General features: G+C 42.2%; 1 protein-coding gene across 1 annotated transcript; it reads right to left on the bottom strand.

The window, feature by feature from the left end:
* Window positions 1-12,729: 12,729 nt before the first annotated feature.
* On the bottom strand, window positions 12,730-14,268 carry LOC104856349 (germ cell-less protein-like 1). Its single transcript, XM_010615711.1, has one exon. It carries the CDS (start codon window positions 14,266-14,268, stop codon window positions 12,730-12,732), a length of 1,539 nt encoding a protein of 512 aa, XP_010614013.1.
* Between the last annotated feature and the right edge of the window lie 1,630 nt (window positions 14,269-15,898).

Genomic DNA, 15,898 nt, shown 5'->3' with positions numbered 1-15,898 from the left:
AAGAGTAAACATATGTCTAAGTACAACAGAATTTACTTCTCCTTTCAATGTTCAAATTCTGTTTGATAGCTGAAGCAAAAACTACAACGGTGGGGTTCTCTATGTATAATATTATGTATATGCTGTGTATAAACAGTTTTTATTAGACATTTTAAAATAAAAATGACTAATCAACTCTCAGGGTATTGAGTGCCTGCCTACCCCATGTTAGGGATGCTTTCTGTTATCTCTGATTTCCCTTTTGTGGTAGTAGAGGCAGGCTTATTTTGCAGAAATCAAAACCAAAGTTTTGGGTCCCTTCCTGTGAGTGAGCAGTGAGTGACTGTGTGGGGGTGAGGCGGGGAGAGTGAAGGTAGGCAGTAAGCAAAGATGTTAAACCTCTTAGGGTGAACTGTTTTGGATGAAGGCAGAACATAGATGGAGAAATAAGTCTATGTGAGTATTCCAGATTGTTGTAAACTGTTTGGGTATGTACTTGCTATATCTGTATAATCTTGTATCTGTCTGTCCCTATAAGAGAACAAGAGTTCACATGCAACCATTGAGTAATGGTGTATAACCAAAGAAAGGCATAATGATAGTCTACCGTTTTCTGAAAACTGTCCATGAAGAGTGGATTTTCTGCTGTTGTGTGGTAATGGCAGGTTTTTTTTGTGGGGGAGGGTGTAAGATAACTTTTTTGTGGTTGGATTTCTACTGCTCAAGAATATGACCTAGGCCTTACAGATTTAATTGTTCGATGTGAGAGGCCACATGTGGGTACCATTTATGTTTCTACCTTTGAAGACAACGTGGGAGGGTGGAAGCTCCCTAAACTTTACAGCCAGAGGAACTTAGATTTTACTAGCTATGACATGTGGGAAAGCTTACTTCACCTCTTTGATTCTGGTTTTTGCCATCTTTGAGCGGGGCCTTAAAAATGCATATAAGGATCAAGTGAGAAAATCATTGCATACAAGCATTTAGATGATCGACGCCGGTCAGTAAATGTTAGACTCCTGCTTTGCTACAATCCTCCTACGTCCAAGGCGAAGCAACTGAGTTTAATTCTAATCACAATAAGAAGCAGAAATAAGATGGCAGCACACCTGAAAGACAGAGATCATTGGTACACATTTAGACTGGGTCCGAACGTTCTTTGAAGGCATACGTACAGCATAAAGGCACTGAAGGATTAAAAGTAAATAGTGAACATATTTTTAATGATTTCAAGTCTTACATAATCAAAGAAAGAACTGAGGGTGCACAGACCACAGTTCTAATTACTGTGTATAGAAGTTATGAAACCTCAAAATACACACATTTTAAAAATTCACTGAAATTGCCGGGGATTTGGCTCAGTGGCACTGTGCCTGCCTTGCAAGGCCAAGGTCCTGAGTTCGATCCCCGGTGCCAAAAAAAAAAAAAAAATCACTGAAATCGACACATCTACATGGGGGAACATTTAATATTTCTCACAGTAGCTGAGAGCTTAAGAAAAAAATAAATATTAACAATAAGGAGGATTTGAAGAAGCCTATCAAAACTTGATCTAGCCGGGCGTGGTGGCGCACGCCTGTAATCCCAGCACTCGGGAGGCTGAGGCAGGAGGATCGCTGTGAGTTCAAAACCAGCCTGGGCTACATAGTGAGTTCCAGGTCAGCCTCAACTACATAGTGAGACCCTATCTCAAAAAACAAAAAACAACAAAACAAAACAAAAAGACTCGGTCTAAGGGGCATGTGTAGAATACTAGGTCCAATGGCTAGAAAATAACTATTCTTCAGAGGCACACATGGAACATGTAGAAAAATGGATCATGTGGTAGGCCACAGAAAGATGTCAGTAAATATCTAAGAGTTGCTAAGGTGAAAATCATGCTCTCTGACCACAAGGCAACTGAGTTAAAAGATTAATAACTCCCCAGGAAAACAGAGACACACCTCCTAGGGTGAGAGAATTTTAAAAGTTCGACCTGGATCAAGTGACAAATGTGACCGGCAACTGATAAGGTATGCTTGTGAGTCGTAACAGAGATTAGAAATATTGGAACCTATCAGTAAGAAAATATCACATATAAAACCTTATGGGATACATCAAAGTGGTATTTTGAGGGACAACAAAAGCTTGTGTTTTATAACAACAAAGGCTTACATTAGAAAGAAAGGAAGGAAGACCACAAATCAAGGAACTACAGAGCCAAAATATGAAATTGATATAAGAATAGCATACTAGATGCAGGAAAGTGGAATGAAGAGGTAGGTATCAACATCAGAAAAAAGATAAAACAAATATCCACATGGAATTTCAAGCAAACCAAACACGTGTTATCAGAAAATGGAAATGAAATCGACAAATGTTCACCGATGGTTATTGAAAGAGAGAGTGAGCAAAGAGTCAAAGATGTTAGGAAGAAGTCATGATCACAGAGTACCATAACCATTATTTAAAGAAGCACACAATTTGAAACTACAATGTAGAATAAGCCACTTTCTTTAAAGAAATGCAGAGGAAATAGAACAGAGAGATAGACATCAGAAAGGAGAGGATGGGGAAGGGGGAGGGAAAAGGTGTTAACGGGGGTTGAGAGAATCAAAGTCCATTATGTACATGTACCAATATTTAAAAACAAAAATCTTGTACTACGTTTAACAAATATGCACTAATAAAAATGCTTAGGACTCATTCTCGAAACCTACCAAAGTTAAATTGGGTGGAAATAGCCTTATCATTTCTATAAGAAAAAATTAATCCATCATAAATATGACATTTTTAAACTAACATCAGTAAGTCACCCGGAAACTATTACATGTCCTCAAGCATTATCAGTAACTTTGATGTCCATGAAATCAGCCCTATCTGAGACCCGCAGGTCACCTACTTATTAATTAATGTCAGGTCACCCCATAAATGTAGGAACTTCATTCTCAATTTTAGATCTCACCCCTTTACAAACTGACATGATTACAATTTACTATGACTTACGTCTAGATGCCCCGGCCAAGGCCTCATGCGCTCATAGGTGGGGCTTTGGGAGGAGACTGGATCATGGGGGCATAATACTTACCAGTGGATTAGTCCGCTGATGAATTTACAGCTAAATGTGGTGTTGGCGGGTGAAGCCTGGTGGAGGAGGTGGATCACTGGGGGTATGACGTGGAAGGGTCTATCTTTATCTCTTCACCATTCCTCCTTTATACACCCGCCTTTTCCTGATGCCAATGCCGTGAGTTGTTTATCTCTGTGATGCCCCTCTGCCTTGGAGCCAGCCGACTACACACTGTAGTCTCTACAAACTACAAAGCAAAACAAATCTCTCCTTCCTTAAATTGCAGGTGTGGGGTATTTCGCCCAGCAGTGAAGAAAGTAACTAAGACACACGTATTTCAAGGTACTCATATGAGACTCCAGCTCTAACAGGCAAGCGTGAACTACATTTCCGAAACATTCACCTGAAGAGCCTTTACCTGATCTGGTCTTCTGAAGTAGGCATCAGAATGAACAGCCCTCGGGCCGGAATAAAAGTAATCTTACCAGCTACTGCTAACAGCTAACACTAGTGAAACACCAAGGCGTTGATGCTTGAACTGACGTTTCTCATCACACCCGGCTATCTAGTGGATGTCTACTCCATCTGGATACACTGAGGATTCTTAGCAACCTTCCACGAAGCACTGACTTCAGAAGTAGACAGATTCTTCCCAAGATGATCAAATAAGACTGATTTTCTGATTCTTCAACACCCTTCCTTCTCCCTTACTGATATAATGAAACAAAGGGACATGGTAACAGATTAATAATAGATACCCTGTAAAGTATTATATACTACTGTGTACAATTTGAAGACACAATTTTAAATAAATAATTTTCCAAAATGCCAGAATTTAATCAAGCATAAATAGCCCTACCGTTTTGTGACCTACTGTTATATTCTGATGACTTCAGGATGACCCTCTTTCTCATCATTCTATCAACGTGTACACCCTGTGGTCTCCTTCTGACACACAAGAAGAAGCCAATATTGGATCTGACATTGCCTATATGACCCTGCAGAGGGAGAAACAAAAGAGCACTCAGGGGTGAGGGGTGAGGGTGGGGGTGCTGTTCCTCTACACACTACTAAATGTGGATTTCATTCTGAAGCCTCCTTCTGACACGCAGAGCATTAATCCCAGCCTTCGGTTGGATTTGTAAAAACTGGATCTTGTCCACACATTAGGAAAATATTCCTGCTGGGGCCCATTACAATCCTATCAGCAATCAAAAATAGAGCCACCAATATGGGGCCGTCCTGGTCTGGACATCACTTTATCCATGGTATTCAGTTTGTCCGTGAGAGATAGCCTGCTTCGTGAAACCGATTAATCCTACTCAACACAGTGTCCATCTTGAAGAACACAAAATTGGCTTTTTCTTATTGTGGTAAATGATACATGTGTTCCCAATACACTTGTACTGAGTCGCATGGGGCTAATACACCTTACATAAACATCTTACACAAATATCCACGTAGCACTTGACAGTGTATCACGCATATTCAGGATAATTATTAGAGGCTTGCTGACACTTAAAGCTAAATGTTCCAGAACTAGAAAATGTAATCCCAAAATTCATTTGTAAACAGAACAGACTTAGAATAGCAAAAGCCAGCCTAGGCAGCAGAGACAAGGCAGCGGGGATAACAATTCCCAACTATAGTGAAACTATACTACAAAGCCCCTGTGATTAAAAACAGCATGGTACTGGCAAATAAACAGACCTGAGGATCAGTGGAATAGATTGGAAGATACAAAAACAACTCCAGATGCACTCAGCTACCTCATCTTTGACGAAGGAGCCAACCGTCCTCACTGGAGGCAAGATAGCCTCTTTAATAAATGGTGTTGGAAAAACTGGAATTCAACCTGCCAAAGATTAAAACTAGACCCTTATCTTTCACCATGCACTAAACTAAAATCCAAGTGGATTAAAGATCTAAATATCGAAAAAGAGTCACTAAGTTTGCTGGAAGATAAGTTGGGCAGAACTCTTGAAGACATTGGCATAGGAAAAGACTTTATGAACAAATTCACAGTAGCACGGGGACTAGCAGAAAGAATCAACAACTGGGATCTCATCTTATTAAGAAGCTTCTGCACTGCAAAAGAAACCATCAACAGAACTAAGAGACGACCCACAATGTGGGGAAAAAATTTTACCAGCTGCTCCTCAGACAAAGGACTATTATCTAGAATATATACAGAACTCAAAACAATCAGCCCCCGCCCAAATATAAAGACCCGATTCAAAAATGGGCATCCGAAATGAACAGACATTTCTCAGACAGAGAAGTTAAAGCAGCAAGGAAATATATGAAAAAATGTTCCACATCACTGGTCATTCGAGAGATGCAGATGAAAACAACACTGAGATTCCACCTCACCCCAGAAAGAATGGCTGCTATCAAGAAATCAAGCAATAATAAATGTTGGCGGGGTTGTGGGGAGAAAGGAACCCTTCTCCATTATTGGTGAGAGTGCAGACTGGTGCAACCACTGTGAAAATCAATATGGAGATACCTCAAAGAACTAGGCTTAGAGGTGCCATTTGACCCAGCCATCCCTCTGCTGGGTGTCTTTCCAAAAGAATTAAAAGAATCACATCACAGTGATATATGCGCACCTATGTTTATAGCGGCACAGTTTGTAATTGCTAAAACTTGGAAACAGCCCATTTGCCCATCACCTGGAGACGGGATAAAGGAGATGTGGTTTTTCTATAAAATGGAGTACTACTCAGCCATAAAGCATGAGAAATTAGACTCATTGATAGGAAAATGGACACATTTTGAGGATATACTCCTAAGTGAAATAAATAAGGCACACATGTATAAATACCGAATAGTTTCTCTGGTGTGAAAAACTATAATGGCGCATAAGATCCTAATGATATACTTGACAATGTGAAATAGGAAGAAAAGGGCTAACGGTGTAGGGGAAATGGGAAGGGTAGGGGAAAGGTGATAAGGGAAAAGGAAAAAAGAAAGAGAAAATGAAAAAATGGAAATAGAGTATTTGTAAATAGGGAAGGGAGGAGGGGGTGAAGGGAGGGCAGGGACAAGGCGAAAAAATGAGAACCAGGACCTGTCAGGTAAAGGTACAAGATCCCAATGATGAATGTAACTATACTGTATACCTAAAATGTACCAACAAAGCGAATGAGAAAAAAATAATAAAGCTAATTGTTCCAGCATCTCGTTTCCCTAGAGTGCGCAAAGAAATGTCTAGTAACATTCAAACCGATTTCCTCAGGAAATTCCAAGGAAGGATAACGGATTCACTTTCCATTATATGCCATGTGACCAGCAGTTCCCACCTTGGGGACAATAACAACTGACAAAGATGCCTCAAATTTTTCTTTGACTGTCGGAACATTCACACAGCTCTCCAAAACAGGACCAGGTGTTTGCACTGCCAGAGTTCTACAATCTGGGCCCTTAACTTCATGACTCGTTCCAGGGACTAACACTCATTCTGTTTCTTTCAATCACTTACTTTTGCAGTGAACCAATGTATCCCATCTAGAATCCTATGTTTTATTGCACAGATAGTGTCACATTAGAGCATTCAGCAGTGCATCCTACAAGAGGACCAGGAGTGACTAACCCATGCTCAACGAAAGACTACATTCTCTAAATAAACTCCTGATCAGCAAAATCTAAGCAGTGGTGAAAACCTAGATAGCACGGGTTAATGCTTTGTGTGCCAACAATGTTGGCCCAAAGGGGAGAGTTTAAAACAAACAAACAAACAAACAAACAAAACGCACAATATCCAGGATCTGGCCGGATGCTTTCAGCTAGGCTACAGTGTTATTAAAAGCTGTCCTGGTACTCACAGTTAGAACATGTTATGTTCCCACTGGACATAAAACACATCTCGCAGAATACCAAGTTCAGATAAAGTCACTCTGAGACCACAATAAACTGAGACAAAGTGAAAGCCACGTTATATTTTCTAACCACAGACAAAAGCAGGATCACTGTACAATCTACAGCATATCCGCCTCCGAGCTAATCTGAGTGACTTCTAGCTTTACTTTTTTATTTTTGCTGTTGTTTGTTTGGTGGTTGGTGGGTTGGTCGCTTATACTAATTACTGCACTAGCTTCATTCTAGTCTTTCTCCTCTATGTAAGAGGTTTATTCAGATACCTAATATGCCCTATCTCAGAGGTTTACTCAAATAGTGGATCATAGGGTTATCCTCTCTTCCTGATAGTGTCCAATCCAGACTAAAACCCTGCTTTCCTTAAAATCTCCTCCAAATCACCCATCAGAAGCCCAAAACCTTTCATATGCCTTTTCTATCACCCTATTACTTACTTTATAATGAACCACATTTCCCCATTGTGTGCATTCTTCTTCACTGTAACAAATAATAAACCCAATTTGCTCAACCATCATATTGCAGAATTATCAGATTACACTTGATGATAAAGCCAAATGAAGAATCAGATATGGTTCTTCCAATAATTTCATGCACTGATATCTCTGAAATAATCTTCAGATTATTCAAGACATTTTCTTTGCATCCTTGCAGTGGAGAGATCTAAGGCCCCTAGACCACAAAGAAAGCTGGGATAAATGGTGGCGACATGAACAAGAGCAATAATAACCCAAATATGAAATATATTGAAAGTGGATTTTCCTTGGGGTGGAATGGGGGAGAAGGAAAGCAAACTTGACTTTTGGGCAGTGAGTTTGAGATGATTAACCGACCACTAGGTGATACCCTCAGGGCCGTGGAGGGTAAGCCTCAAATTCCTTAAGTTCCAGAGGACAGGGTTTCAGAACAGACCATCCTTTTGGATGGTTACCATCTTTCCCCAAGCCCAGCTTCCAGCCTCTCTACCATCTCAATAAGCACAGTTTTCAATCCCCGGTACCAAAAAAAAAAAAAAAAAAAAAAAAAAAAAAAAAAAAAAGCACAGTGGCACAGGGAGACAAATGTGACCCTATGAACTTAACGTGTGGCCACTTTGTATCTCCATTTTTCTAACTTCTCCCCATGCCCACAGTCTTCACTGACTCAAGAGAGCAGAATCACCAAAACTTAAAACAGTAAACTGGACAACCCTTATATTCAGAAGTAGAAACAAAGATAAAATTAATTCAATGGCGACTGATTATAGAACAGCTTCATCTAACTGAACTCTCTTCACTGATGGAAATGTTCCAGATCTGTACTGTACACTTTGTAGTAGCCGCTATCCACCCACAGGGGCTACTGAGCACTTCAAATGTGGCTAGTGAGACTGAGAAACTCAATCTCAAATTTTATGTAATTTTAGTCATCTTAAATACTCTCTTGTGGCTAGTGGCTACCATATTGGAGAAAGCAGCTCCAGAGGAACTCTCCTCTCCTGCTGGAGGCCTATGCTCAACCACTTGCCTTCATCCAAAACATGCTCTTTATGACTGCTTGAAAAGTTTAACTCAGAGTTCTTGGTAACGTTATACTGGTACTGTCAATATCTTCCTACGCATTTATTCAAATGAGGAAAGAAGGTACACATAGATTAAAATTAATGGAGAGGAACGTGCATTTCGTTTAATTTCATTTCTTTGCTGATTGCAGTATCTTCAGGATTGCAAAGTCTTGAAGCAGACTGGTGGATTTAGATCTGGGGTCAAAGGAGAGGTCCATTCATGAGCTACGACATTGACAGTTTGTAACATTTAATTGGTGACTGAAACCAAGCTGTTCACGCCTGGAACATGAGGCAGATGATGCACCCCTTCGAAGCGATTTAGCTTGCATAAAGGGAAAACCATCAAGGTCTAGGTAGCAGAGTAGATAAAGAAAAGATGGAACCTTATGTGAGAGCATAAGACATAAATGTCTTGAGAGTCACAACACTAACTAAGCAGGGAATGGCATGAAACCCTGGTGTTTAGTTTCAATCCACATATCTCAATGTCTTTGTTATTGAGCCCATTCTAAAATTTTAAGTTTTATCCCATGGCTTGGGCTATGTACTTAAAGCATGGGCGCTGTTTACTATTTTATTTCTCTGCGGGAAAGCTTACTTACCTTTTATGGATGAGACTTGATGGGTGGGTGAGGCACCGTCATGTAGACCCTATAGATTGACACTCCTACTTCTTTTTCTCTAGCACAATGATGGATCTTTCATCAGAATCCCAATTTGTGACGTTCATATATGTATACTTTCCAGAGAAGCACATTTTACGTATGTCTGTTCTCTCTGTCCAACGTCCTCACGATACCTCTTTTTCCTTCACAGGTCATTGCTTAGGTCCCATGCCTCCTTGAGCATGAGCCTCAGGACCGCTAACCTCTGTCTTTTCACGAATTACTGAATCTACTGGATGGACACCACTGGAAAGGAATGTAACAGAAGAGGCTGTGTATACTGAACTGTACTCATAATTCAATCCTCCTCCTTAACACAAGCAGAGACACAGACCCTAACAAGAGATATAAGAATATCAGAAAAAGAGACAGGCAGAGACTGGACGGTCTTGTAGACAGAGACAGAGAGAGCTGGGAAGAGAGAGAGAGAGACAGAGAGAGAGAGACAGAGAGACAGAGAGACAGAGAGAGCTGTGTATACTGAACTGTACTCATAATTCAATCCTCCTCCTTAACACAAGCAGAGACACAGACCCTAACAAGAGATATAAGAATATCAGAAAAAGAGACAGGCAGAGACTGGACGGTCTTGTAGACAGAGACAGAGAGAGCTGGGAAGAGAGAGAGAGAGACAGAGAGAGAGAGACAGAGAGACAGAGAGACAGAGAGACAGAGAGAAAAAAAAATACAGACAAGGAAACACAGAAAAGAGGGCAAAGAGATCAGGAGGAATAGAAGCAGCAGAGTTTGAGAAAGAGAAAGACAGATACAGGAAGGGCGTAGGCACCAAATCATAGACATAGATAGACACGATGCCAGGCAGACACAGAGACAGAGAAAGACAGACCAAAAAGGGATTGGGGCAGAGGGAGAAGGAGCGGGGAAGAGGGAGAGGAACTGAGGTGGAGAGCAGAGGAGAGGGGAGGGAAGCACAGGGGAAGGGAGGATAAGCAGACATAAGTGACAGAGATACAGTAGTGGAAATATAGACATCTTGACAGACAGGAGTACAACACTCTCGATTCTTAGGCACGTAATAAATTTTGTGCCTTCCTATTCCTGTTTTTTAGGACAGGCAGAAACACACGTATCACACACAGACACACACAGACACACACACACACCTTACACAAAGATCTACAGGCATGTCCCGAAACAGAAAAACAGAGACAATAATGTAGGAACATAAAGAGACAAAGGTAGACTGAAAAAGAGACAGAGAGAGACAAGGACAAAGGTATACACAAAGATGTATAAAGACAGACATAGATACAGGTAGAGATAGACGGGTAAAAATAGAGACAAACAGAGATAGCGAGTGACAGAGGCACACAGAAAGAAAAAGACAGAGCCAGAGTAAAACACTCATCTATCAATCTCTCCAGTGTGGATACCGTTTTGTTTTGTTTTTTTGTTTTGTTTTTCTTCCGAAAAGCATCAGCTCGAGAAAAGCAATATGAAATCGCTTCAAACCTTTATATAAAAGAAGTGAAACTGTTGGAGAAAAAGTACTGCTGCTCTTAAACCATCGTAGCAATTGCTACTTATTCTTCCCCTGACTGTATTTATTCACTTTTTAGAAAAATGGAAATGGGGTTTGTTGTCTGCAGTTGGTCAGGTATACAGAGCTCAAACTGTCACAGCAGAAGGGACATACAAAATTAAGGGCAGACATCAAAGGGTGCAGCGGGGGCATTCTTGATTGAGCCATTGCGTACTAGAGTTACTAAATTTTAATACACTATGTAGGTTACATGTGGCAAAGCCTTTCAAATCTTCTTAAATAAAGGGTCAAAATTACTTCTTCACTGGGTGGCAAAGGATTTAGTTTACTTGGGAAGAGAAATACAAACCCATAAAGAAAATTCTGGTTTCAGCTAAAGAAAACTTCACATCTCTTGACTAATTTCTTATTCGTCTTTTATTCACTGTTTACACTCTTACAAGGTATGTATTTATTATTTGTACAGATTTTTAACATGAGTTTCCATCTGTTGACATCCTTTAACCACAAAAATCAATCAATTAAATGGAGACAAGCAGAACATTTAAGGAGGGTGTGAGGTGATGGCAGTTTTCAAATTAGCAGTAATCAGAAGTAAACATAGGGCCGGGGAATTTAGCTTAGTGGTCCCACCGCCTGCCTCACAAGTTCGATCCCTGGTACCAAAATAGAAGAAAGAAAGAAAAAAAGAAGTAAACATATTCAGATTGTGACTAGTGTGTCTATCCGTTTTGGACAAAACACATTCTACCCTACTCTCACATTACTGTCTTGGAACTCCCATCCTCTGCTCCCTTTCCAAATGCCAAGCATTTCTCTTAATTCAAAGCCATCCTTTCTAGAGGCTGCATTATCTATTACCAGTACTGCTCTTCAGCAAGAAGCAGCCTTTCTGATCACTTGCTGCTGTTGTTGCTGTTGTTGTAGCTTTCCTGCTTTTCGGAACCCATGGCTTTCCATGATACAAAAGGCCTCTACCACTGAGCTACATCCCAACCCCCAAATACAGTTCTAAGAGCAAGCATCCCTTGCTGAAGGAATACTTTCGGGCACAAAATATGGAAATGCTAAATATGGTACTGTATAGGCCTCTTAGAATCTGACTGCTTCCTACCACCCCACCCCCAGTAGAGGGTGTTATAAACTTTAAATCTTTTTCTGGGATTAATACGGTAGAAGGGTTCAAGTCTCATTAACAAACATAGATGTGCTCTTTGTATGAAGAACCACCAACAAAACGTTCACCTGTGAGAAACCATGCAAAATCAGTGCTAGGTGAAGCACGGGCAGGGATGAGGGGATAAAATGAGAACCAAGACCTGTCATGTAAACGTACAAGATCCCAACGATGAATATAACTGTACTATATACCTAAAATGTAACAATAAACTCAGTGAGGAAAAAAAAAATCAATGCTAGGAAATGGGGAAGGGAGAACAACAGAATGAAGCCAGTGTTGCTGATGTTACCATGAATAGGGCGGGTTAGCTCTGAAAGTGCTACCTGAAAGAGAAGTCAAAGTATTCCCTCAACATTCACTTAATCAAACTAACAGGAAATATGTGGTTTAAAAGAGTTTTCACACCTAAAATGAAAAATAGGATAGAGGAACTGGAGGAGGAGGGAGGGGAGGGGAGAGGAAGGGGTAGGGAATTAAACAAAAAAAAAAGGAAAAGAAAGAAACATGCTGTAATATATACATGTAACCGTTCCCCAAGACAGTTATAAACCACATGAGTTGCAAACATGTACAATTAAAATAAAACATTAAAAAAATTTTCACTAAGAGAAGTAAAGTAGGTAGGCTCACAGTTTCTCTAAAGTCACTCGGTCTGTCTTCTCAGAAGTGATGTGGAGGTTGATGGGTGGCAAACCAGGAAGACAGATTGCCACATTAATAGCACAATTGAGTTCCGGAGATGTTTTGGGGTCTTTAAAAGGTATGCTCCTCACACATCCCTCTAAACAGTTTCAAGCTTTATGAGTCAAAGCGTATTTTAATAAAGCCTCTGCGGGGTGGATCACCAAAGATAGGAAAGCCTTATCGGTCTCACAGCAGCAGCCGATATCTGAAGGTTGCTGCCCACTCCTGATCCCAGAGACGAGATGCTCAGCTCTCTGGCCTCCTGCTCGGGTCCTCACCCCGGGCAGTACCAGTCTCTCCGGGGAGGTACATGAAGTTACATGCCATGTATATGGGAAACTCCAAATCTTGGTTCTCTAGATTCAGTACCAGTAGTTCTTGATCCTTTCTCAGGCAAAGCAGCTTATAGCCTGTGTCCTTCCTGAAAATGGCTCTTCCAGCCCTGTCCAAGGAGACCAGGCGTATTCGGATTGCGACTCTTCTCTGGCAGAGTGAGCTGACATCACGACTATAGGCCGTGCCCGGCATACTGCGACACAATACAACGCACCTGTTGATGTAGCACACCACCAGGTCCCAGCCGACGTTGAAGCCACTCCACTTCCAGCTGCATCGCTCATCTCTGTAGATCTGGCCTCCGCATCGCATGCTGCTTCTGTGGAAGTCGCACATGTGGACCTCTGTGGGCCCGAGCTGCCTGCTTTGCTCGGCCTGGAGGAGTGCAAGCCACTGCTCTCTGTACTCAGGGCTCAACCACGTGGCAGGGATCACCGCATCCCGTTCAGTAATTCGTGAGGAAGGCAGGTCACAGATTATGTAGGTGAGCCGCAGCTGCTGGAACACTGGCACAAAGGCTCTGCCCTGCTCCGTCTCCAGAAAAGAGGCAGCCCCTGACTCCCTCCTGTGCCTGGCAAACCACAAGTCTGCTTCTGGCAGTATCGCTCTTCTGGGATTCCTCCATGTGGGCTGCAGCTGCAGGAACATCCACTTTTTGAGCATGATGTATATGTCCATCTCCACCTCCACCACCAAGAGCTCTGAAGAGGAGATGAGCTCTTTCATGAGATCCAGACTAACATCTAGCAATAGCTGCTCACTGTGCTGTGTCAACAGGTTGTCCAACAGCCACTGGAGGCAAATGGCCCTGATGTTGGGGAGGCCGTAGTTCTCAGCGGAGTAGTAATATCTGCACACGGTCTGTTCACGGACCGTCTCCCTCATGATCTCCTCGCACTGCCCAATTAGTTCCTCCAACTGCAGCATGCTGGCAGTGGCCAGGATGGCAATGACTCGGTAGGGAGGGATGTGCAGAACATGGCGGTATAAGTAGCCCAAAACCTCATGCAGGGCCTCACGATCAATATTCTCATCAGGTATCTGTATCTCTATGATATCCATGTTTGTCTCCCGCCAGGCACCGCTGAACATACCGGCAAAGTATCCTGACTGACACAGATAGACCCTGTGCAAGCGCCACTCTTCCCCCAAAGCGCGTATCTGCACGTCACTGTTCTCACCTCTCAGGAAAAGCGCCTCGTAAATGGGCCTGGACTTGCCCTCGGCACACTCCAGGCAAAGGCTTTTTGCCAGTGGCCCTTTTAGGCCGACGTTCCGCCTTTGGCTACTCTGACTGGCGGTGAGTCGAACCTCTCCCTCCTCTCGGCCCAGGGCTGCTTCCGCCTCTACTGCCTCCTCCCCATCTCGAGCCGCACCTGGCTCTTCCGCTGGCTCTTCTGGGGCACGACGCCCCCTGAGCCACCACGCCCTACTGCTTATGGCGCCCATGGCCCTTACCGCGAGGCCACGAATGCGTACTTCCTTTCGAAGCCTGGAGGCCGCGAACACGTACTTACTTTCGAAGCCTGGAGGCCGCGAATGCGTACTTCCTTTCGAAGCCTAGCCTCCGGGCAGCCCAGAGTGCTTCTGGGAACGGCTTCCGTTGACCTCAGCGTCAACATCGACGTCAAGAGAACACTCGCCTTGTCAGGTCTTTGCCTGGAGAGGCAACAGCGCCCCCTACGAGGGAGGAGGACCCTTGTTTACCTTTCCTCCAGAGTTAGTGACTCTCTGTACTTTCTTTTTGCGTACAATTTACCTACTTATTGAAACATGTAGCGGTCTGTTTTTTTTCTACAGCCCTTGCTTATGATCCGTTGGTGGTTGATGACTTGAATCACTGCTACATAATCTGGAGGAAAGGAGAGTACATTAAGAGGTAAAGCTGGCAGTCCCTTTCAGAGGAAGTAGATATAAGAAGCCAGAGGCCTCCACTACCCACACACCTCATAAAGAATTATGGGATGTGTGCCTCTCAAGGGGAAGTGAAGTAGGAAGACAGGAAGGCTAAAACTAGCAGGGAAAGCACTCACGACATACGTGCACGACAATTCTCAGAACCGTGCTTGTGGACTTCGCGTGAGAACTCAAGCAGGTTTTTTCAGGATGACGTAGAGGTGATACTAGCTTGAGAAATATAAAAAAATAGACCATCACCATGAAGCATTTGCTATCATGTCTCTTCATGGCAGCTCACCCTACAATGTAGGGTGTATTTTTATTTTTGTTTTTTCCTTTCCTTTGACTCAGCCCAAAGATATGCTGCAGAACCCATTGTCACCTAAACTTCTGGGTTCTTCTCTACCTTTAAGAAATGTCAAACTTTGTCACCATTAAAAAAGTTAATGACATTCTTTTTTTTCGGAACCGGGAATTGAACTCTCATCCTTGCGCTTGCAAGGCAGGCCACCGAACCACTGAGCTAAATCCCCGGCCCTTAATAATGTTCTTGTACACCGATGACAAAGTCAGTGAAAAAGCATTTAGTGAAACCATAACTTTCATAGTAGCATCAAGAAAAATGAAATAGTGAGGACATAGCCAAGAGAGTGAGAGACTGCTACAATGAAAACTATAACCCTCTGTAAAAGAAGATGAAAGAATATATTAGAAAATGGAAGAATATTCCCTGTTACTGGCCAGGCAGAATCGATGTAGTCAAAATGGACATATTTTCAAAACTGTTATATAAGTTTAATGAAATGCAAATAAAACTATCAATAAAATTCCTTTCAGAACAATCATAAAATTCATATGGAACCAGAAGAGACCTAGAATAACATAAACAATTTTGGCCAACAAACACACAAGCCAACAGGCATCACAATCCCAGACTACAAATTATACCTCAAAGCTACATGATTAAAAACAGCATGGTACTGGCCAAAGAAAAAACAAAACCAAACAAAATACGTAAAAAACCTTGGGGATCAATGGAACAGAAGAGAAGATACAGAAGCAGTTCAAAGCACATGCAGTTATGCTATTTTTGACAAAGGGGCCAAATCTCTTCACTGGGGGATATATAGCCTCTAACAAATGGTGTTGTGAAAATTGGCTACTTGCTCGACAATGGCTT

Source organism: Fukomys damarensis, unplaced genomic scaffold (assembly GCF_012274545.1).
Source record: "Fukomys damarensis isolate Sample0158 unplaced genomic scaffold, DMR_v1.0_HiC HiC_scaffold_39, whole genome shotgun sequence".
Lineage (NCBI taxonomy): Eukaryota > Metazoa > Chordata > Mammalia > Rodentia > Bathyergidae > Fukomys > Fukomys damarensis.
Note: the sequence above shows the minus strand (reverse complement) of the source record. Positions and strands in the feature narration are given on the sequence as shown.

What these genes read in the sequence shown, in the direction of transcription:
- LOC104856349 (XM_010615711.1), bottom strand. Translation starts at nt 14,268, where the DNA reads ATGGGCGCCATAAGCAGTAGGGCGTGGTGGCTCAGGGGGCGTCGTGCC.